The sequence below is a fragment of the Nestor notabilis genome, unplaced genomic scaffold, assembly GCF_000696875.1.
Source record: "Nestor notabilis isolate BGI_N333 unplaced genomic scaffold, ASM69687v1 scaffold31517, whole genome shotgun sequence".
Taxonomy (NCBI): domain Eukaryota; kingdom Metazoa; phylum Chordata; class Aves; order Psittaciformes; family Psittacidae; genus Nestor; species Nestor notabilis.
Genome location: NW_009938345.1, coordinates 8250 through 30730, shown reverse-complemented (window position 1 = coordinate 30730; position 22481 = coordinate 8250). Strand labels below are relative to the sequence as shown.

Genomic DNA, 22481 nt, shown 5'->3' with positions numbered 1-22481 from the left:
AAGCACGGGGGGGCATAAGTGTAGCCACGTTATTCTTTCATCCTGTTTTCATAATATGGTCCCGTTTTCCTCTTCCAGTATGTTAACTGTGCTAACATATTCTCATCTGTACTCTACGCCCACAGCATCTGAATATGGACTTTGTCCATGGTTCATCAAGGGAAGAAATGTTTTAATGGTAAACATCTGGAGAAACAGTTTTGGAATGAAGAAAGAGGAAAATGAGTGTAATGATGAAGAACAATTCCGAATTGAATATGGAGCTCTATATGGTCTATTGTAAATGTGTCCTTAGGTTGTGGCAATTGTCAATGAAGTGGAATAGTGTATTGTTGATCCTGCTGGAGGTGGAAAGCAAGATTCTTTCAGTATTCTTTATTCCCTTATCTTAGCTGCTGGCAGCTAATCATTCTGATGTTAGATACCACATGTCCTCTAAGGAGCAGTACCAAGTCTGGTACCAGTAGCTTGTCTAACTGAGTATTTTTTCCTCCTACAAGAAGATCACTAAAAACACTGGTTATCAGTGGGTGCTTACATGATTATTCTCATGTTTGCTGAGAGCAGTGTGAACAGTTAGTGACTTCCCCAGGTTGCTCTGCTAGCTTTCAGGTACTAGGGCACAGGGACTTCCTTGGCCAGAGGTGATGTCTGTGCTCAAGAACCTTTTAGTGACTTTCCTGTGGGCTGGATAACTAGAAATGAGAATGAATTTATGGTAATTGTAACTGGATTACATGCATGTTACTAACAGAAATGTAAAGGTGCATTTCTGCTTTCAAAGAATGTCACTTCTGTGCTATAAATGCCCAAATTTGACAAATGCTGGTGAAACAATGGCTACAGGAATAACTTTTGTGCTCAGTTTTGATGGTGGTGTTTTCTGTTCTGTTTTTCTTTGCAGCTGTTCTTGCACTGTCTTCACTCTTGCTTCCGTAAGAACTACATATCTAAATGGGTTTGTTAAGCTGGCAAAGAACAGACAACCTCTGGTGGTATGTATGTTTGCATCCTGATTTATCCACTTTGCTTCTGGCAATCCATGAATAAGATCTACTGCAGTGTACCTGTGAAGCTTCTATACAAACAGATAAGGAGTTTTCTTTGTTTGGGGTTTTTTTTAGCACTGTTTGTATAAGGCATGATTTTAATGATTAACCAGAGCAAGTTAAAAGAGAAAGTTATAAAAGCAATGAAAAGAAATCATGTCGTTCTTGTGACTCTTTACCTTTAATTGCCAACATGTAAGCATGGCGGAGTAGCTTTGGTATTATTTTTATTATCTTTCTGCGTGAAGTCTGACAGCCTTTTGTTACACTATGCTTAGGAGTAGCTCCAGTGTAACTTCATTTGCAGAATAATACCTTCTGTGACAGCAAGTGTGGAAATACTTCAAATGACTGTTTGATTTCAGTAGAATAAAAACTACTTGGATTTAACTTAAAAGCGTAATTGCTCCCTATGACTTTCCTCAAGGTAGTAAAACAAGGAAGTTTTCTTCATAGGAGATGTGAATCTTGGAGAAGCCATGCACACAGGATAAAGTGGTGCATATTTAATGCTTGTGTTATATTTAAAACTTCTTCTTTTGGAAAAAAAAAAGTCTATTTTGGTCCAGTTTCAAATGAAAGTATCTAACCTTGCAGCTTTTTGTATGTACTGGGTGTTGAAAGGCAAAAGTATGTTAGTGCTTTTTGATTCAGAGATTAAAGCACTTTTGTTGCTCTCGTTTATTGAATGTTAAAACTTGGAGTAAAACTGAGCTTGGGCAGGATACAAGATCACATATGGGATTTTTCTTTCCCCTTTCAGAGCATTTTTTGAGCCCCCGCACTCTGAAAGGCGGAGAAGGAGGAGACGAGAGTATTTTTGTGGCCTTGATGTAAATGCCACGTTTTAAAGAAGTTACATCATGAAAATTACTTTCCACTTCAGTATCTCTAAGGGCTATTAACAGGAGCAACTCCAGACCTTAGAAATACTTTGCAGTCTGTTAGTACTCAAAATATGAGTTAATCTTATCAAGACACAAGATAAAGGAAATTACTTCTTGACAAGTTTAACTGAGGAGATTCTGGCATTATTTGAAACACAGTTACTGATCTCTTTCATGTATGCCCATGAGATTGTAGGGAGAGTTGTTTTGTCATGTAAGGCCTTACAGAGGCAACAGGTAGGGTGAAGACCGCATCTTTATCAAGAGAGTAAAATAAGAGGTTATTTTTATTCTCAGCTGCTTGCTTTCCTAGCATTTTCCTGTTTGTGTGATCAGATTTTTGATGCAAAGGGAGATGTGGCAGAATCCCAAGTTTCTTATTTGAGGAGCTGCAGATTTTGCTGGAAGAGTACTCGGGAGTCTGTGGCAGTGTTTGCCTCAGGGTTCATCTGTGTGTGCTGTGGGGAATGGTGCAACAACCATATATGCTGTTCATTTTCTCTGTTTAAAATGAACTGGAGCTTGAGCTGACTTAGTAGTTCTATAAGCAGTTGTTGGGGTTTGTGCGTGCAGACTTACACATGTGCAGAGACACACAGATTGTTGTGCTCTTTGTATGTGCATGCTGTATCTGAAAAACTTCTACTAGCTATCTGAAATACATCAGTATGGTTTATTAGCTGTAAATTTTCAGTGATTAAGATAAGAGCACAAGGTGTAATGTTGAACATGTAACTGAAGGACTTTGGCAGGTCTAGTGTCATTGTGCTAGTTGTTATTGGACCGTTAATGACAGGGCAGCTTTAACCTGTTAGCTGGTGATTAGTATGGGTGCCCAAAATGTGCCAAATACAGTATCTGGGTGAAGACTATTTCTACTGTGTTTGAGAGTAGAATTTGAATTTTGGTTCTTACTTAATTTCAGATAAACAGAATGCTTGTTTACAAATACCTGTAGGAACAATTAATTAATTCTCTTAAGTTTTGTAGCACTAATCAGAGGTCCAGTGTGAGGGAGGGACCAGACGTATCCACGGGTAACAATTTTTTAAGTAACATGAAAAATCCTTCTGAGTGATTTTTCTGAATTACCAATCTTACGGTCAAATTTTAATTTGCTGTGTGTATTTGAAAACAAAATTGTTCAGGGTTCCCTTCACTTCCCCTTACATAAAGTGAAGGTTCCCTTCACTTCTTTTTGACCAAAAGGAATGTTTCTGTGTCTGGAAGTATCTGTTGTCATTGGATAAGTGATTTTATTTAAAAATGTGTCATTCTTTCATGAGTACCATTGCTATCTGAATTAAGTCTATAATCATGTCAGTTGTGCCTATTTATATACAAATTCTATTTTTCCTGAATGAGATGCAACATAGATTTGTGAATATATATCCACCTATGTCCATACAGTGTATATCCTTTAGTGTATAAGAACATATATCCAAGAAGGTGAAATCTGATTTCCTGATAGCAAAGAGATAAATATTTAGAAATACTTAATACTTCCTTTTGTTCAATACTCAGGAATATACTGTCTCAGCATTGTGTTTTATTTCAAGATTGATTGGTTCTTTCAGATACAAGTATTACTGTTGTGATCAACAGTAGTTTTCATTAAACGCTTTATGTTTCTGTGTGTTCTTTAAATAATTAGAGATTCTGGAACAGATTGATTCAAGGAGGTAGAGGCAGCTTCTTCATGGTACCATATACTCAGGTTTTTTGCAGTCCAGTCTTTTGGTTTCTGGAGGAAGCTTAAGGTACATTGCATACGTGAAGCCAATTTGGAACTGCCTCTGTCTGCTTAATCCAGTTTGGAAAAAGTCTCACTTTGGACAGTGCTGTTGCTGGATTAGCAGGAATCCTTGAGACTGATCCTTCCAGCTAAGAAGGATGATGTTGGCCAGTTTCTTCTCTGGAAAACTGTTCCTTGGGGTTGACATAAAATGCTTTTTATCTATACCTGTCTGTATCGATATTAGTAGAGGCCTAAGCAGCTGCAAATGGGATTTGCACATTAGGAAGGTACACTGGGACTCATATCACCAGTTTTGAGCCTAATTCAAGTGATGAGCAGGGAAAGCACCTGTATTTTGAGTAAGTTAATAGTTCTGCTCCTTCACAGTTGGTATCTGAAAGAGAAAAGAGATTCTAGCTTCAAAGGTTGTCTTGTGTCTGAAGTTCTTTTCTCTGAGAAAGGACAATGAAATCTCTTGTATTGTTAGGGTTTTTTAAGATTTTATTTATTTTTCCTCATGACTACATTTGCTTTGCAGGAATTCTGTCTTCATCATGTTGTCTCACCAGTGCGGGCTGAGCTGAAACTTCCTGCATCTTGGGGAGAGCATGTATAAAAGGAATGAGCTCATGGCCAATGTGATGGTCACCTCCGCCACTCCAGAGGTACAGTTCCTTACTTAGTGTTGTCAGCTCCTGTATCAAAATGAACATCTCAATTTGTTTCAGCTTTCACAGAAGCCCCTTCCACTATTAGTCATTAGTCAGTTCTTTTTCTTACAAAGGGTGTAGTTTTTGACACCACTCCATGGTTCTCTGTATTCACAACCAATTTGTTTTATTGTTGTCGATGAGGGTTACTCATTTAAATTAGTCTGAAGTAGCATTTTTGACCTGTTACGCTGTAACTTAAAGCAGCCTTTTATTATTAATAAGTTAGGAGCAATGTAACATACCATCTAAACAGAGCCAGTCAGAAATATTCCAGTTGGTTTGTTTCTTGAAGACCAGGCAGCTCTGTTGTGCTGTTTCCAAAGGCTATCTAGTTTGATGCTGAGCTGCTGTGCACAGCTGACAGCCAACTGAAGACTGTTTGAAATTAGATTCCCTACCGAGTTTTTCTAGTTTTTCTTTCATGTAACATTATGATGAAATATTATAAATAGGCTACAGTGAAACTTGTCCAGTAAAGCACATGCTCTAAATGCATGATTTGAAGTATTTTTTGCTTTTTTAAAAAAGGTAACATTTTGTTGAAATTATTCCCTGCTTGAAAACTTCAAAAATTCTTCTATTTCATCTCCTTAGACAGCTAAAGAGCTGTGTGGAGCAAGTTTTTCCATCATAGTTATTCCTTTTGCACACACAACTTAATCCTGTCAAAGCAGTTGTCCTGATTTTCAGGAAACAAATCAGCTGCTTCAGAGTGAGCTGATCTTTAAAAATCTTATAATAAAATAAAAAATACATAATACAGCTGTGCCCTGCAGAGGATTATTTTCTCAAGCATAGTATAAATGCCCTCAGACTAACAGAAACAGGTTTTCATTCCCTCAGGATGAGGGACATTTTGAATCTAGTTCCCCTTTATTCGCTTTTTAGGTTTACCAAGTACAAATGTCAGGCTTCCTAATCAGTAGTTCCCCAGGTACTTTATAGTGAAAGAAAAATAATCATATCTCATTTACCACCTAACAGTTCTTTGCTACCAAGTCAGTTTTAAGGGAGAAGTGTAAGTCACAGTTAGTTAGGAATCCAAAACATCTTGTTCTGAAAGAAGTGTTCTTCTAGCAAACGAATAACCTCAGTGAGGTGAAAGGGCTTAAGACTTTATGTGCCTAAGTTCTTTCTTGATATGTAGTTTTAAGTTAAAAAAGAGAAAAATAATGCTATTATTACTAAATCACATTATCCTTGAATAAAGGAAAATGAGCCTCCAGTGTCTGCATTGGAGCTCAAGGAGAGAAGATTCAAAAGGAAGGCAAGGCACTGATTTTTAAGGCAAGACACACACAGTACTATTCTTAAGCACCCTGGAGCTAATACTGGGTTAAATTTCAGGATGTGACAGGTTCTTCTCTTTTTATTATGTTATGGATAGAGCAGCATGATTTGGATCTACCCACTCTTTACATTGCATATTTAATTTTACAATTTCTATTCAATATAAATCTTCAAGATCCCAACACGTTTCCTTTTGTGTGACAGCTCTTTTATCTAGTTTATGATTTTAAAAATGTCTTTCTAAAGATGAAAATTTACTGGAGTTAAAATTGAATGCCACTGTGGTTTTTGCAGCGGAAAGTGAGTTGGAAACATTGATGAACCATGTAAACTAAATTTTATAACTCGGTGCCTGAAGCTTTTTGATGTTCCTGTATTTTCTTGTCATTTCTTAATATTTTTACATGTATTTATTTTCTGAATTTGACATGAAATTAATCGTTCTGCAGGTAAGCCAAATGCTCTCTCTTTGTAGGGTAGTAGCAGCTCAGATTCTCTGGAAGGGCGGAGTTCAGACTATGCCAATAAAAGCTACGATGCAGTTGTGTTTGATGTGTTGAAAGTAACTCCTGAGGAGTTTGCAGTAAGTAGAAATGGTTTTTGCATTTAAGCTTGGATAATATTCAGGGCTTGCAGGATGTTAAAAAATACATAAAACTGTTTTCTTAAAGTAAAAATCTTTTTAAATGAACTTCCACTGTTCTTGAAAACACATTTCTGATTATATGAACTTCAACAAAATAAACATGTATTGAGATTTAATCATTCAGTACTGGCCTGACCAGCCATATTTGTTTTTCTGGATAAAACCATTTGATTATTTTCTAGTGTTTTAGAAGACCCTAGCATAGGTTTAAAGATGTTAGTTATCCACAGTCTGATTCCTTTTTTACATATGTGTGTGTGTATATATATGTGTGTATATATATATGTATGTATATATAATTGAAACCACAGATACTCATCTTTTGTGCTGAAACATCAGTTTCTCAGAAAAATCAGTTTCTTAATAGCAGGAGAGAAGCTTGTAGAGAGGAAACAATTTGCATTCCTTAATAACAAGGTTTCAGCACTAGACCTAAAGCTGAACTGCGCAAATGGCAGACGTCCAGTGCACTTCTTGTGCTTGGCCCCTTGTTTTTAAGTTGTATGTTAACTTGTTTGGGAGCATGCAGGAGTGAGGATGAAAGTTACTGAAATTTGTTCAATGTTTTCCTTAAAATATTCTGGGCATCAAAGTGATGTTTCCTTCATTTGGTGTAAGTTCGTATAATACCTGTTCACAAAAAAGTGATGTTGACTTTAATATGGTCACACAAACTTTTAACATCAGGGTTGTCTTAGCCAGAGTAGCTGTTTTTCCTGTGTCACATTAGAACCATTTAATTGGTTTACCCTGATTCTCTTTTCTGGTGACAGCTCAAGTGATGTTTACTGCTTCTGTTCCATACAGAGCAGCAGATCATTTCTTTCTTCAGTAAATAATAGCAGCCAGTAAATTACACGTCATTTCTTGTTAGTCAAGACTGTAGTAGTCTGAATGCGTCAGGTAACTTGAAACAGTTCAACTGGGGAGAAGGAAAATAACCACTGGTTTGGGTTTACTTGTAGTTAGCACAATTTGGTCACTGGACATCAGGGCAGAGAGCTATCGAAGATGGGATATCTATATTGAATATAAATATTTAGAGAACGGAATGGAGCCAAGTTAAGGTCATTTCCAAATTTAGTGTGTTGTGTTCCTTTATAAAATTAAGGAGCAAATGAGAAATTCCCTGGTGGTGGTCACATACACAACAGAGACACCAGTGGCTTGCCATTGCTACTGAATGTTGCTTTCACCTTTTTGGTGATTTTGATTGAATCTTATTAAAATTACATTTAAATACATAGTTATATTTCTTAACTGGTGGGATCAGAGGAGCAGTTTGAGAGGGGATAAGCAAGTTTTTGCTGTTTTGGGTTTAGCTTAACAAAATGGCCAACAGAGAAACTTTGCTGGGGAAAGATCCAAAGAAGTGTTTTTTGACAGTTTCTTCTACATGTGTAAATCATGTAAATTACAAAGTTAAAAGCTCTGTAGGTTTATACACTCACAGTGTAACCTATTGGTTAAACGTAGCTTACATAACTTGCAAATACATAATGTCATTTGATCACTGAAGCAATTCAAGTATTTTATCACTCAGATGCTAAGAATGTTCTATAAATGCTGGTTTTCAAAATCATTGGCTTTGAAACAGCATTAAAATGTCTCATCAGGACATGCTCACCAGTGACTGAAAATCTGCGTATGACCCCTTTAAAGCATATTCCAGTCATAACTAATGAACACATTATAACGCTTTATTGTCTTCCAGCCCAGTGAACGTAAAATGTATGATGCTTTCTGTGTGAAAGGAAATAATTCTTCCTGCCATTAGTGTTTAGGCCCTTCATTACAGAACAGAAAGACTTTCAAACAGAAGTTTTACCTCTTAGACTGCTGGGGGTACTGATAACCCTCACTGAGTTACAGCTGATAAATGTAAGTGAATATAATGACATGTAGCCACTCAGGATGGTGGAGTTTCTGCTTGTGATGGGTCAGCCTCAACAGGGGAAGCCACATTCAGTTCTGGTCTATGAAGAAAATGTGACTGTATGGCTTATAGTTACTAAAAGACAGATGTAAATACATGATTATTAGCTCTTCATATTATTTAAAATTTTATCTTTATTGCAGAGCCAGATTACATTGATGGATATGCCAGTATTTAAAGCTATACAACCTGAGGTAGGTTTTGCATTTGCTTTAACTGCTATGAAATATCTGTGCCATAAAATTTCATAGCAGAACAAAATACTGATTTGCTGTTCTTCTTTTCATTTGTCATTGCTTCATTTTGCTTTCTGGGACTGAAATTTCCTGAAGTGCTACTCTGGTTGGCAGGTAGATGCAATTTAGTGAGAAATAGTCAGAAAAAACCTAATGTCATATTTTCAGCTTCTGCTAGAATACAGGTCTGTGAATAAGTAGCAGTTGCTATAAACTATTAGTTTTTAGTTGTATTTTCTGCCTTTCATCTTAATGCAGTTACCAATATAACTTAATTGTTTGTTTGCCCAAAATAAACATCTCTTTCTATCGTGAAATTCTGCCAACTGTAAGACTAGGTTTTAAAGCAAGATACAGTCTGTGTATTTGTCATGTACCTGCCTGTTGTTATTAGGTAAACTATTAAACTTACAAGGTTAAAATTTTCCCTTCAGATCAAGTATTAATTTATAGTTGGTGTATTCATTCTTCTGTGTCTGTAAGTGTGGATACCCTTTGATAAACTACCCCACTGAGGCCTGCAGGGTTTCACTTAGGTAACTGCTGGCTCTTGTGTTGTTCATGGGCAGATGGTTGTCTGCTGTTTTACACCAGAACTCTATCTTGTCAGTCTTCCTTGTCCTGTATTGTATGGAAGAAGCTCAGTAGTCAGCAACCATTGGACTGGCTGCTTTGGGGAGTTAACCTGTTGCTGAAGTTTGTCTGGGGGAAGAACATTCTATTGGTTTTTCTTCAGGTTTTAGTCTTTAACATGAGCTTGTGCATGGATGGGAAGACTTAAGATTTTGGAGTTCTGGTTGCCAAGCTTTACCTCACACAAACGTCCTTTAAACCTAGCACTTACTGAGGCGCTTTTCTGCTTCTTGATTGAGCTGTTACTAAAGAACCCATCTGCATGTTCCTTTCCAAGAGTTTGGTAAGATTAACAAGTCTTTGTTCTCCAGCAGAAATAACTATGCTTACACTTCTATGTAACTTTTAGGGTTTGTTCTGTTTTGTTTTGTTCTTTCATAGTTCTGTAAACTGCAAACCCCACAAATTTCGGGGCTTTCTTGCACGCTTGATTAGAAAGCTTCTTATGGCTGTGTGCATTGAGGAAATTGCCTGCATCCTTCCATACAAAAAGATGAAGTGTGATTCTAGAACACAGTACCTTTTAGCAATGTTAGAAAAAATCCAGCAGGAGCATGTTGGATCGCTTACTCTTATCAATCTTCCTGTTCAGTCCAAATTTTAAACCTAGTCAAATGATTTTACCATGCACAGGATTTTCCATTGTTGCTCACTAGCCCTTTGGCAACTGCTTAATATCCTTAGGTTACTGACCTCTTCCATTTTTCTGATAAATGTAGATTTTTCTCTCCCTAGTAGAGTGACTGAGATTTTTCCACATCAGCATGTGATTTCCAGGCTCTTAAGACCAGATCACGTGGAGAATCTGTGTCTTGACAGATGTGAATTGGCATTTTTATCTGCAGAAGGCTTAAATGCTGGAACATTGGGATACAAAATACATTTGGAACGGGAAATGCTTTTCCTGGTGCTCACATGGGAACATGCAGACCTCCACATCACAAGAGTGTGCTCTGTTTATCAGAATGTACAAAGTGCTTCTCGGCAGCAGAATTCTCCTTGGCTGTCTCTCTGCCTTTTCATGTGAAGACATCTAAAGTTAATAGCATACATTTGGAAAGTTGAACATTTTGATTGCAACTGAAATTTGTGGTTGTAAAAACAGAAGAGTAACTTAGAACTGGTGTTATGGAGAACTTGTTTCCAGTACGTATGTATCTGCCACTTGTCAGATCTGAATATAAAGACTGTATAGATAGTTGGTAACTTGAATCTGCAGTTAAAAAGAGCCAGGCTGTCTAAATATATTTGGAAGTGCCTGAAATAATTGTTGGAAAATGGACATTTTTCTTTCTGGCTGTGGTGTCTGCATGGAAGTTTTATTAATTGTAATAATGAGGATGACGTTCAGGAACAATAGCTAAGTTACTACCTCTGGTTGCACTGCTGAATTTTGTACTCTTTAACTACTACTAATTTTGCTTATTGGTATGTTTAGCTTTAGCTTCAGTTTTGAACCAGGTAAGGTTATATACTAGCAGAGTTTTTACTCTTTTGTCTGCTGAGTTGCTCATATGAGGGAACCCTGGACTGAAATAATCAATGCAGAATGAAACTTCAAACCCATCAATTGTGGCTGATTGCTGAGGCTTTCGGTATCTGAGTATTTATGTCTCTTTTTCTAGTATCAGGGAACACACAAATCACATCATTTATGTACATCAGGAAAACACAGAAGTGTTTGCTTAGACTAGTCATCAAATTGGTTTTAGTAATCATCTGATAGCTGCTTCTGTCATGTATCAGTTTTTGCACTTTAAAATGTTTTTAAACATGACGGATTTGTAAGGCAATTTTTAAATGTGTTTCCTAGGAACTAGCAAGCTGTGGATGGAATAAGAAAGAAAAACATATCCTCGCTCCAAATATTGTTGCCTTTACTAGGAGGTTTAACCAGGTAAATGACTTGATTACTGTGATGAACAGGTACTGTTTGACAGTTGTCTTTGAGTATAAAGTCAAATAGAATTACTGGTATGAATTAAAACTTAAGAATATTTTTTGTTGTATGTGTTTACTTTATAGGTCAGTTTTTGGGTTGTACGAGAAATACTAACAGCACAGACCTTAAAAATAAGGGCAGAAATACTGAGCCATTTTGTGAAAATAGCTAAAGTAAGTGCAAATTTCCTGTACTGTCATTCAAAATCTTACTTCCTTTTTGTTTGTTTCTGCACTGCTCCTGTGAACTGTTGTTGGATTACAGAGGCTAACGTTCATTTTTTAGCATATCTGCTATGTTGAAAGCATGAATAAGACGCGGGTATGACATCTACTGGGTTTACTTGGTAAAAGAGAACTACCCAGTTCAGTGTAATTAACCTTGTATCTTTGCTTAGTGTTGTCTGCAGTCATTGAGTAAAACTTTGTATTGTGTTACTGCACCTTTGATTAATTCCTTTTCCTTTTTTGATGTTCTAAAAGCCATTATTCCCTTTTTTCAGAAGCTTCTGGAACTGAATAACCTTCATTCTCTTATGTCTGTGGTGTCAGCACTGCAAAGTGCACCCATCTTCAGACTGACCAAAACTTGGGCTGTAAGTTATTCCTTCAGCATTGTCTTTTCTGTCTTGTTTGAATTCTGAGGGTTTCTGAGTTCTTCTGGATTGTCAAATTGCATTTCCTGAAGATTCTTTATAGTCTTGGTTTTGTGCTATGAAAATATACCAGTATTTCCTATCTGTTCTAGAAGCCACTGCTTATATACTTGAGAGGACTTTACTTGATAAGTACTCTTAGAAGACCCTCATACAGAGTGTGTATCAGTATCCCATTATCCAAATCATTGTGTGTGTCATTAATACATTGCCAGAAAGGAAGAATAAAGACCTATTACAAATACAGAAGCATTAATGATGATGAGTTTAATCCTAACTTGACTCTGCTTTCATTTACTGTGGGTGATTCAACAAATTTTATTATTTGTTGTTTTCTTTCTGTGGTTTCATCTTAAAATTTAATGATCTCTTTCATTTTTTCTATGTAGCTTTTGAATCGCAAAGACAAGACCACCTTTGAGAAGTTAGACTACCTACTGTCTAAGGAAGATAATTATAAAAGGACACGAGAGTACATCAGAAGCTTAAAAATGGTTCCTGCTATTCCATATTTGGGTGAGTGTGAACAATTACTTTCTTTATTCTGGAGCTCCTTCTGAGTGCCAAGCATGCTGTGCACCTGAAGAACACTGTAGAGAGAAGGTATGGTTCACTGCATTTCGTATTTAAAACAATTAGATCTGGTGAAGATTTCTGAAGCTATACACTGTCTAGGGTCTCTGACTTGCAGAAGTTTTGTGCATTAATGACATCTGAAAACATAAGTGTGCCTTTTCTGAAGACATCAAGAGGACAGCATTTACAAGAACATTGAATTTCAGAAGTGTCTTTGAGTACAGTGTGATTTAAGACCTCATTCCTGTAGCTGTCATTTTTGCTGTAGTGTTTTTTCAGATCCCTCATAACTTGGCATCTCTAAACTGTAGTTGTTGGTTTGTGTCAGTTTCTTGTAAATACTTCGAAAAGAGATACAAACTGAACAGTCAGTTCAATCAATTGACTTGTCTTTTCAGTATTCCCTTGTATTATTCACGCAGGCACACTGTGACATGATTTCCTCAGTGGCTCTAACTTGCAGTTCCTGCCTGTTGCTGAACTGTGCTAGCATTCCTGAGTAACACTGCAAAACCCAGGTTCCTGTTAAACAAGGCCATTCAGACACTGGAATGTCTTTCTAGTAATGAGGTTTTTAAAAGGAAGAGTTAATCTAAGAAGTATTCAACCATGTCTTCTGTAAGCAATGTAATAAACTTCAAGGTAATTTATTGTCATTTTCAGTGCCCAAGAAGAGACACATAGAGTGCTTTTCCTGTAGCAGTCCACGTATGCAGAGCATGGTCCTGTTGAAGTAATTGTTTTGAACATTCTGTAAATATGACTTCCAGAAAGAATGTATTTTAAAAAAATCAAACTAAGTCTGGAATTCCCATCACAGATATTCAGCACAAGTCACTAATGTTTGACAAAGTTATAACCAACAGAATACACTATAAAGAGTTGTCTTAAACATCTTAAAGTATTGGTATAACCCTACACTCCACTTCTAAATGCAACCTTTTTCCTCATCTGACATCATTCTGCCTTGTGCTTTAGCTACATGAACCCTGCATATATTGCATGTCAGGTTTCATACATCAGAGAGCCTCACCCTGATGATTGCAAAGACTAAGTAGTGTTACTGCTCTTTTAAAGTAAGGTTTTCCACACTTGCATTAACTATTTCTCACCTGAAACTTAATTGTTTTCCAAAGTGCAGTAGATAAACCAGTGGAAGATAAAGCTTCAATACTGTTTGAAAATTCAGGGGTTTCATATGGCCTTCAGAATGTTCTTCCTTTTTGGGATTTGTGGAAATTTAGTATTTTTCTCAGCTGAAAAATGCTTTGGTTTTGATGTTGCAGTATTTGCACACTTCTTACATGGTAACAGTAGTTGCGTGTAAGAGTTGATACGTGACTGATTTGACCTGTGAGGCAATGGTGTGGAATTAAGTAATTATCTATTCTTTTCCTATGAGCAATCTGAACAAAAACAGGATGAAATCTGAACATGTCAAAATAACATTCGTTGCTTTATTAAAGAATTACAGTATTACAGGGGTAATCTAATATATTAAAAACCCTACTTTCAGTTATATACAACACATGCTACATCACACGTCAGTTTAATGCACATCATACTGTTGGAAAGAATTGGTGAGGTAATAAGGGAAATAGTGTGCAAGCACAGGCACACGAATGCACAGTATCTGACAGGCTGACTGGAAAATATATTGAATTTCCAAGGGCTTTTGCTCTCCCTCTTATATGCAGTCTTTAACTTCTGTTTTCCGTAGTAGTGTATTATAGCAATCTGCTCCAGAAACCTACCTCAGAAGAGTATTAGAATCATCCCTGTCCCTATTTCATAGTTGTGACTGACCTCTACATAAATGAGTAAATCTAATAATTTGACAGTAATATAATTTGAAATATGATAACTATAACTTCTCCTGGCTACAGGTAACTTCTTTATATAATTTTCAGCTACCGGCTAAGGATATTAAATAGCTTATATATTGGTATCCATCGTTTGCCTGCAAAGTTGGATAGTCCCTTTAATTTATATCCAGCCATTTCTGATTACAGAGGCTACACAGCAGGTAATGACTGAAATCAGGTACAAAATCCTGTGACAGTTGTTGGGTAGTATAACATGTTGGCTATATAGCACCTTCTATCTGTTGTAAATCTGGATTTATTTCCATATGCAGGTAATAACTTCATTTTGGTAAGAAACATCATTAGTGTTTTTAATCTAAAATATTTGACTCAATGTGAATTCTGATTTATAGGAGCAGATTATTAAAATGCTCAAAGTGAAGGGAAAGACTGGATTTATCACAATCTGCTCTCCAAGTCAAATGATATAGTACTAACTTTATTCATGGCAGTTAACAAAGATTAAATCAGAATAATCACACTAATGTACATATACCAGCTACACAGTTCAAAGGATATGATTTCCTGTGTCAATGATTTCTCATAATAATAATAAAACTCTTGCTGTACAGTTCTGTATTTGAGAATATTTATACATAATATAACATACAAAAATATTTAAATGTTGTGGCAGTATTTTTACCATCCAGACTTAATTTACAGGGAATAAACACCAGGAAGTTTATCTACAGTCCATCTAAACTGCAGTTCTAAAAGGCTGAATGTAACTTATTTTAGTACCGAGAGGTGTTCAGAACGTTACATTATTTCAGTTCCTTTTTTTTCCTCAGCTGTTTTTTCTGGGAGTAATTCCTGAAAATACAATATACAAACCCTCATATCTTAGCAATAAATGTACAGTATCTTACATTCCTCACTTCTGAAAAGATACTTTCAGGTAATAACATTATAGCTTTATGTGAGTTTTAGAACAAGAAAAAAAACCTAGAGAAGAATAATTTCAGTGGAATGTGTTCGGGTTAGGTCTTATCATCATAACAACTTTCTTTAGTGAATATGATCCCCCCCGGAATTCAGCCCAGTAAACACCATCCTGATACCGACTGCGGTAGTGTCCTCCACGATACCAGACTCCATTAAGATTTGAATGAGCACATGCGTTGTACCACCATCCTCCCTTCTGGTAGTGAGCACAATTACCTACAGAAAAAGAAAGCTCCAGTTCAGTCTTGTGAGTCCATGAAAAACCTTACAGCAAAAAATCCCAGGGCAATGGAAAGAGCCCTCGTACCTGTGTATACATCGTGGTCCCGGTCCAGCGTGGTGAACTGTTTGCCATTGTGCCAAGTGAAGGAATCTCCTGCATTGCCGTTGTAGCGTCCCAATCTCAACTTGTAGTATTCACTTTCTGGCTCCAGTCTGAAGCTGGCATACTCAGCAAACACTTTGCGACCTGACCAGTCTTCCATTGTTATGAGCAGTTTGTAGTTGCCTTGATTTGTTAACCAATAAATATTTTCTAGTCCGAGCCAGTATTCTCCATCTATATTACCAAATCCTTGCTGTAAAGGAAGCAGGAGAAGCATGTTATTATTATGCATCTGGTTTAATGGTAAATCTCAGTGTATTCTTAAGTAGGAAACCACAGTAACTTATTTTATAGAGACTTCCTCTTCTGGAAAGGTAAACACACAAGTTCCTTTTCAGTTAAGCTGTTCGCCAGACTCTTGAATCCTTCTTTAAATTAACTTTACCAAATACTTTTTAGATGGTAGAAAATATTAAACTGCTCACTTGTCCTAACCTTGTATGTCTCCCAGTTCCTGAAAAAGTTGACAGACCCATCCAGCCGTCTCTGAATGACTGTCCAGCCACCAGGGTCATGCCGTTGATCACACCAGACCTGCATAAGCTGGTTTGTGTTTTCTGGCTTTACAAGATAGATGGAGCTTGTATCATGGCCATCTTCTAGTGCTTGCAGGCAGTCTCTCCAGGGCCCTGTGTCAAAACAGAAGGACTCTGCATCAAAATGCAATTGAGCATACCTTTAATACAGGGCAGTATTTGAATTGGGAGTTTTTTACAGTACACTTTCTTCTTCTACATAGTGCGTTTGCTCTTCCTCTTATTGAAGGTACAATGCCCACTAAATGTTTTCAAACAGATTGATGTTGTAACTAGTAGATTTATTTATTTTTTTAAAGCAGCTGCAGTTGTAAGGTTGATTATATCTTCAGAGAAACTCAATATAAAGGGCTCCATATATAAGTATTAATAGTTTCCTTTAGAAAACAAAATAGCAAGTTTGACTTTCTGTCTTGGAGAAATTCAGCTTTTAGATGCCTCAAAATGTCACTGGCACAGACATTAACAATGGAATTGGCAACATGAAGAATGTAAGGTTACTGTTGTCACCTCTAATAAATGACAAAAACAAAACAAGAAAAAAAGACCATGTCCGTTCAAAGTTATTATTAAAGAAACTCCTGAAATAGTCAACCACAGATCTTTGATGTTGTTCATTAAAATAAATACATAGCAGTGTATGATGTGGCATTTACAGCTTTCTGATCTTGCAGTTTCTTTCTAGGCCACATGGTAACAGTGCTTTACTGCACATGAATCTGTTCTCTGAAAGTGCTTTAAGATGAACTATTATAAATACTTCAAAGCAGAGTTTGCTGGTACTTTTCCATGACAGGTGTATTTTTGTCAGATACTGACTTTCCACAACTTTGACTGAGGTGTGTAATCTGAGATTTGTCATCTGAAATCTGAAGTGAAAGGGGAACACACTGACAACAGGCCCCAGCACACATCTGTCAGACACCGCACTTAACTTGGCCTCATGGAAAAAAGATCCCAACAACTTAATTAAGGGATTTTTATGGTTTATTTATGTGAGGTTGGTTCTTTGTACTTTGTAGCAGCTTAATTTGAACACATTGAGTAGGAAACCTGTTCAGTACTGTCTGGAAATATATACGAACTGTATGTCAGCCAGGACTCCATTGGCATAGGCACTGAGTTAATTGTTTCATATTCAGTTTCCTTTAGAACTCTTGTAGATGTGCTTTACTCTTTGCAGTTTGTTAATATTCACTTCTTTCATTGTTTTTACAACCTTTTCTATCAACATTTCAGTTCTGAGGTAAATCCTGCAGAGTGTCCTCTTTGCCCCTAACTTGGCATAGGAACACAAAAAGTATCCCCTCAGTGAATGCTCGTATCAAAATTAATCTAGATTTTTCTGCTGCTGCCTTAATTTCTCTTAGTATGTCCTTTTATCCTGAAGGATGTATCAGTTTAAAGCATCTGCTTCACTAAGCCATAATTATTAGTATGAATTTATAATTCTCTTATTATGTATGTTTTTGTATACTACTGTCTCTTTTGATAAAGTGTGTGACCATATAACATTAATATAAGCTGCACGTTAATATTGCATTAACCTTAGCGTTACTCTTTGCTGCTTATTACTTAACTATTTAGTTTTTATAATACAGCATGGGCTTAAAACGTTTGCCTGTGAGTTTTATCTGGCAGAATATAATCACCCAGCTTGTGTTCATATTTTTCTAGGAATAATGTCTCCTGTAGCAATTGCACAAGGAAACATGCATTTCATAAGTGGTATAGCTGATGACTAAATGTTTTGTTCCCAGAAAAAGATTTGTTGATTTGTTGGGTAAGGATGATGAATCAAATTAATTTAGTTTTCCAGTTCAGCTTTCATTTGTCTTGGGTCTAGTCATCTTCTGATATTGCACCAGCAAATTTATACCAAGCAGTATTTTGCTAAGCTAGTCACATAAGTCTGTTTTATACAGAAAATGTAGCACTTCACATAGGTGTTTGTCCTGTTGTGTGTCGAATTCTACACTCTGGTAAATTGCTGTTTTACGTCTACTTAAATTATTGACCCTAGGGGCCTTTTTGATGTTGTAAACTAAAACTCACTGTAGATAAACCACGTCTGCTATTTGCATTGGCATAATAAAACTTGTAGTTGTTGGGCATTAACACATGCAAAGTTGTTGGGGTTTGGTGTGTCATAGCCCTACATCCCATCCCAAGCCCCTGGGTAATAACTCCCAGAAAGGAGGAGTAGTTAGTGTCACAGCTAAACCAATTAATCTTGAAGTCTTTTATTAGGCTTTTGCTCTTTCAAGCAAGTTTAAGAGGCAGTGTTCCTAAAAAGGACTATAGAAATTTTTTTGGAATTCATATTTTGCTTAGAAGAAGGGAATGAAATACAACTGTAGTTATGTTGAAGAATCTCTGGTGTTGACATGAGGTGACTTACTGGCTATTAACTGATTATTCATTTTTATTTTTCTGTAGTGTTTCAGTGCTGTGTACATGTTCAGTATTTTCCAGACAGAACTGAACTTACGCAACTTATTCCTTTGGGCATGAGTGGGAAACAAGAATGCACAAATAAGAACTTGAAATAAATGATTTATGGATAAAATTGCAAATTCTTCTTCACAGAATAAAAACCAAGTGGTGTTTTTTTTTTTACAGTTTCCTTTATTTTTGCAAAGAACCAGCAACAGGAATACTGGGGTGGTTTTATGCCTCATAAAATGAGACTTTGAGAAATGTGTGGCTCAAAGCGTGACACCAGTCCTTGCAGAGAGATTAATTTTTCCATTATAAAGTATGTATCTCTAAAACTACTTCATATCCAGTGATGATGCCCACATTTCATACTGCATTCTTTCAGTTTCTTTTCTCTAGAGCATTTTGCTATGAGACTGGGGTTCTTTAACTTATCTATATCATGTTTTTATGATTTATTGCCAATGTGTTACTGTGCGGTCATCCGCTACTCTCATCTTAGAGGCAATAGTCTGTGATGTCTCTGAAATATGCAACACTTCAGATATTTCTAAGACATTTTTAACAAGACACTGTTCTAAGCCTTGCCTCTCAAATGAAACACATTATTTTGGGTTACTTGGCAAGTTGTTTTGGCTTACATTTGTGAGTATGGAGAAAATAATAAATATATATTTAAATAACACTACACAGTAAATTATAATAGCAGGTAGGGAGAGGCATTTCAAACATGACAGAGAAATACTTCTGAATGACTGTCTTGTTGTAGATTGTAGTCATAATAATGTTTTGTTCTGAAGTAGCAGATGTCAGATCTTATATTAGAATCATGGACTTTGGAAGGGACCTCTGGAGATGGATGTGAAAAGTAGCTGGATAAGCAGTACTTCTTCAGGTGTGGATCTAGGGATTCTACAGGGTTGCAAGTTAGCCAGGAGTCAAGGTTTTACTTTGCAGGAAAGGACAATGGTGTATAAGGATAGATCAACAAAACTACTGTGCATATGAAGTAACTTTTCTATTCTGCTGTGTGATGGTGAAGCCTCGACTTCAGTTTGGGTATTTTAAAAGCACAAGGAGGACATGCACTGGTTAATGAGTTTTCAGAAGAGTTTAACAGGAAGGGAAAAGGTCTTAAAAGAATGCTTGAAAGATATTTCGCTTAAAGAAAGATAGGAAAACACTGTACTAAGCTCAAACCTAGCTTGAAATCAAAGTCACAGACTAATTATTAAAGAGGCAATCCTGTAGTATATTGCTCCAAAGAAATGTAATAGGCCTGATTTTCTCCTGGGGGGTGTTTGGTTCGTTAGTTTTGTTGGTGTTGGGATTTTGTTGTTGTGGGTTTTATTGGTTGGGGTTTTTTTGGTTGGGTTTTTGACATAGAACATTAGAATCATGGTATTTTTGACTGAGGTTCTGCATGCCACATTGCAGTCTCTGGCGAGTTCATCTCTGGCAATATTGTAAAATAACTTCTCTGTAGCAAAGTGTTTTAGAGCTGGGTTTTAGGCTGAAACACCTGCTCAAGTTTCTCTCATGGGTATTTCCCTGGAGAAATAGCAGTTTGGGGTTTTTTTTTGTGGTTTGTTTTGTTTTAATGTGGCAGTTGCATTATTTGATAGTTCTAGAGTTTGCTGATGTCATTTGGAATATGTTGCAAATAGCCTTGAAATATATTGAGTTCAGTTCATGTATATTACTATTTGTATCTTTCAGTTGACATTGGGTACTCTATCTTGTTTCTGAAGCAAGTACATGTTGCCCACACACTGCAGAGTAGACTTCTCTTGTGTGAGACACATAATACATGAACTGGTTTTCTTAAATATGTGGAACCATATGTGAAATGGGTTCTTTACCTCTTCTTTATCGTGTGGATCAACTGATCTCTAATAGGACTTCAGATGCCTCTAATCTTGCTTATGGCAGAACTCCTAAGACTCTTTAATGAGGCTGTATAATATCTCCTGTTATCGTCACCGTGTGTGAGGTGCGGAGCAGTTACGTATTACTTTGAGTTACACAAGCACAAAAATTACCACATGCTACATCAACAAACTTGTAATAACTAACTTCATAAATGTTTACACAGACACTCTCAAACCCCTTCAGATGTCATGAATTATAGGCACAGGTAAAGAAAATTTAGATGACTGACTGCTGGTGACTGAGATTTTTCTGTCTCGCTTATCTCATACGTGTAGTATAGGTGGTGGGTTTGTCCTGGCAAAGTACCAAGAGAAAGATCTGTGGGGCTAGTGTGTCTGTATCTGTAGATTCCTTTTTTTGCTTTCATTCTGTGCTTGTACTACAACATGTATATCAAAAATACACAAGATAGATTCACAGACAACATCAGACCTAAGAAATCAGTTCAGTTACTTCAATTCTTCTGCATTTATTTTGCTAAATAAATAAATTCTGTCTGCATTTTTGATATTACAATTAAAATGTTACCCACTGCATATTAGCATGAACTAATGTAGACATATCAATAGAATTACTTACCGGATGGTTTGTCAGTTGAAGTTGGAATACTAGTGACTGCAGGCATGGTTGGTAAGGTAGGTGGCAGGACCTTTAAGTTCTGATCACTCTGAATCTCATTAGTAGATATCTGGTTGATAATACGATTGTAAGTAGGAGGCTGGTACACTTTGTTTGGTGGCTGTGGAGTTTGTGGCAGTGGCTTTACGGACGGCATTTTTTGACAGTGTTCTTCCAGTTGGGCAATTATTACTGACTGATTATTGGCAATCGACATCAAATGTTGGTACTTGTGCTCTAAGTCTTTGTATTTGTTTGCAAGTTGTAGCATATCTGCAGTTTGGTTCAAAATCTTATTCTCAAGTTGAGAAAGTTCTAAGGCATTGTCACGTTTTCGGATGATTTCATGTAGTAACTGCATGTAGAGTTGTGTGACACGAGAATTCATGTTTCTGCTCTCTTTTCTTAAGAGCTTGACCTCATTAACAATCCCACCATCCACCTCCACCAGCTGCTGGAGAGTTTCTATTTGTCTCTTTTGTTTAAGAAGTTCATTGTTAAGTAACTGTAATTCTTGTTTATTTACCCTGTTTTCAAGTAGAACTTCAGGCTCCTTAGAATTGACGCAAATGGCACCTGTCACTCTCTGTTGAGGTACAATAAAGGTATATGTGCATTTGTCCTGTGTGTCACTAGAACGCTTATATCTGTTCATATAAATGAATTCCTGCTCTGTTTCCTCATCATTGCCTTCCAGTTCCTGTGTCTCACTTGCAGTAGCTCCCACAACAGCTATTAGCATTAAGCAGGTGAATCTTACTGTCATCATGATCCTCTTGTTCTGGTCAAGTATTCTTCTGCAAAGAACTTCTTAATCTGTTTAAAAATAAATTTAGCAGTAAGTAACAAGTAGGAAATAGGTGCAGATTTACAAGACAAGTGATAATTATGTTAAAACTTATAAAATATCACATAATAACTAGTATGGCTGTATACAAATGAGAGACTTGTCCAGCATAAACTTAGGTTGGCTAAGGGGGACATCATGGGAAATGATTGTATCATTCTGTGGCCGGAGCTGTAGTTAGTAGTTATTAGCTTATCGAAAGCCTGCCACCAACCACAAGAAACTAAGTAATAAATACCAGGATTTGAAGAGTCCTATTTCCAGGCACGTACCACAGAAGTTTCCAAGACTGAGGTTTTCATTTAAATACAAATTACATTTTCATTTTTTAGTTAAAAATATAACTGTTAAAATAGATACACAACGTAAGTTAATACCCGCTGTTAAAAGTTCTGAAAATATCAAATAGCTCATTATAATTAAAATCTCTACTGTCCAAAAATCATAGTCAGCAAAATCTGACTGGTAGAATTTACAACTAAAATATTTATTGTTATGGAGACATCTCTATGCTCAGCCTGCTCATTTCACTTCATAGTCCTTTCTCGGAAGGGAAGACCACATGCATATGCACATGATGGACAAAGATGACCCCCTGGCTATTAAAATTAGC

General features: G+C 36.6%; 2 protein-coding genes across 3 annotated transcripts; one reads left to right on the top strand and one right to left on the bottom strand.

Moving 5' to 3' along the window:
- The first annotated feature begins 4282 nt into the window (after positions 1–4282).
- Positions 4283–12734, top strand: RALGPS1 (Ral GEF with PH domain and SH3 binding motif 1). The gene is made up of 8 exons (XM_010019271.1): positions 4283–4339; positions 6153–6260; positions 8403–8453; positions 10942–11025; positions 11154–11243; positions 11573–11665; positions 12115–12241; positions 12724–12734. The coding sequence occupies exons 1-8, from the start codon at positions 4283–4285 to the stop codon at positions 12732–12734; spliced, it is 621 nt and encodes a 206-aa protein (XP_010017573.1).
- Positions 12735–14594: 1860 nt separating this feature from the next.
- Positions 14595–21830, bottom strand: ANGPTL2 (angiopoietin-like 2). 2 transcript variants are annotated; one of them, XM_010019269.1, is made up of 5 exons: positions 21020–21830; positions 20607–20627; positions 15932–16144; positions 15419–15689; positions 15001–15327 (listed from the first exon to the last, which is right to left on the bottom strand). In XM_010019269.1, exons 1-5 carry the CDS (start codon positions 21788–21790, stop codon positions 15128–15130), a joined length of 1476 nt encoding a protein of 491 aa, XP_010017571.1. In that variant the 5' UTR covers positions 21791–21830; the 3' UTR covers positions 15001–15127. The 2 variants fall into 2 exon arrangements, with proteins under 2 accessions (XP_010017572.1, XP_010017571.1); XM_010019270.1 differs by lacking the exon at positions 20607–20627 and having other exon boundaries at positions 14595–15327; positions 15932–16125; positions 20983–21830.
- Positions 21831–22481: the final 651 nt, after the last annotated feature.

Coding starts and splice junctions, on each gene's coding strand:
- RALGPS1 (XM_010019271.1), top strand. CDS start 4,283: ATGTATAAAAGGAATGAGCTCATGGCCAATGTGATGGTCACCTCCGCC. Junction 6,261..8,402: donor TAACTCCTGAGGAGTTTGCA/GTAAGTAGAAAT, acceptor TCTTTATTGCAG/AGCCAGATTACATTGATGGA. Junction 11,666..12,114: donor GACTGACCAAAACTTGGGCT/GTAAGTTATTCC, acceptor TTTTCTATGTAG/CTTTTGAATCGCAAAGACAA.
- ANGPTL2 (XM_010019269.1), bottom strand. CDS start 21,790: ATGATGACAGTAAGATTCACCTGCTTAATGCTAATAGCTGTTGTGGGA. Junction 16,145..20,606: donor CATCTAAATTTTCTTTACCT/GTGCCTATAATT, acceptor TTTGATGCAGAG/TCCTTCTGTTTTGACACAGG. Junction 15,690..15,931: donor GGAACTGGGAGACATACAAG/GTTAGGACAAGT, acceptor CTTCCTTTACAG/CAAGGATTTGGTAATATAGA.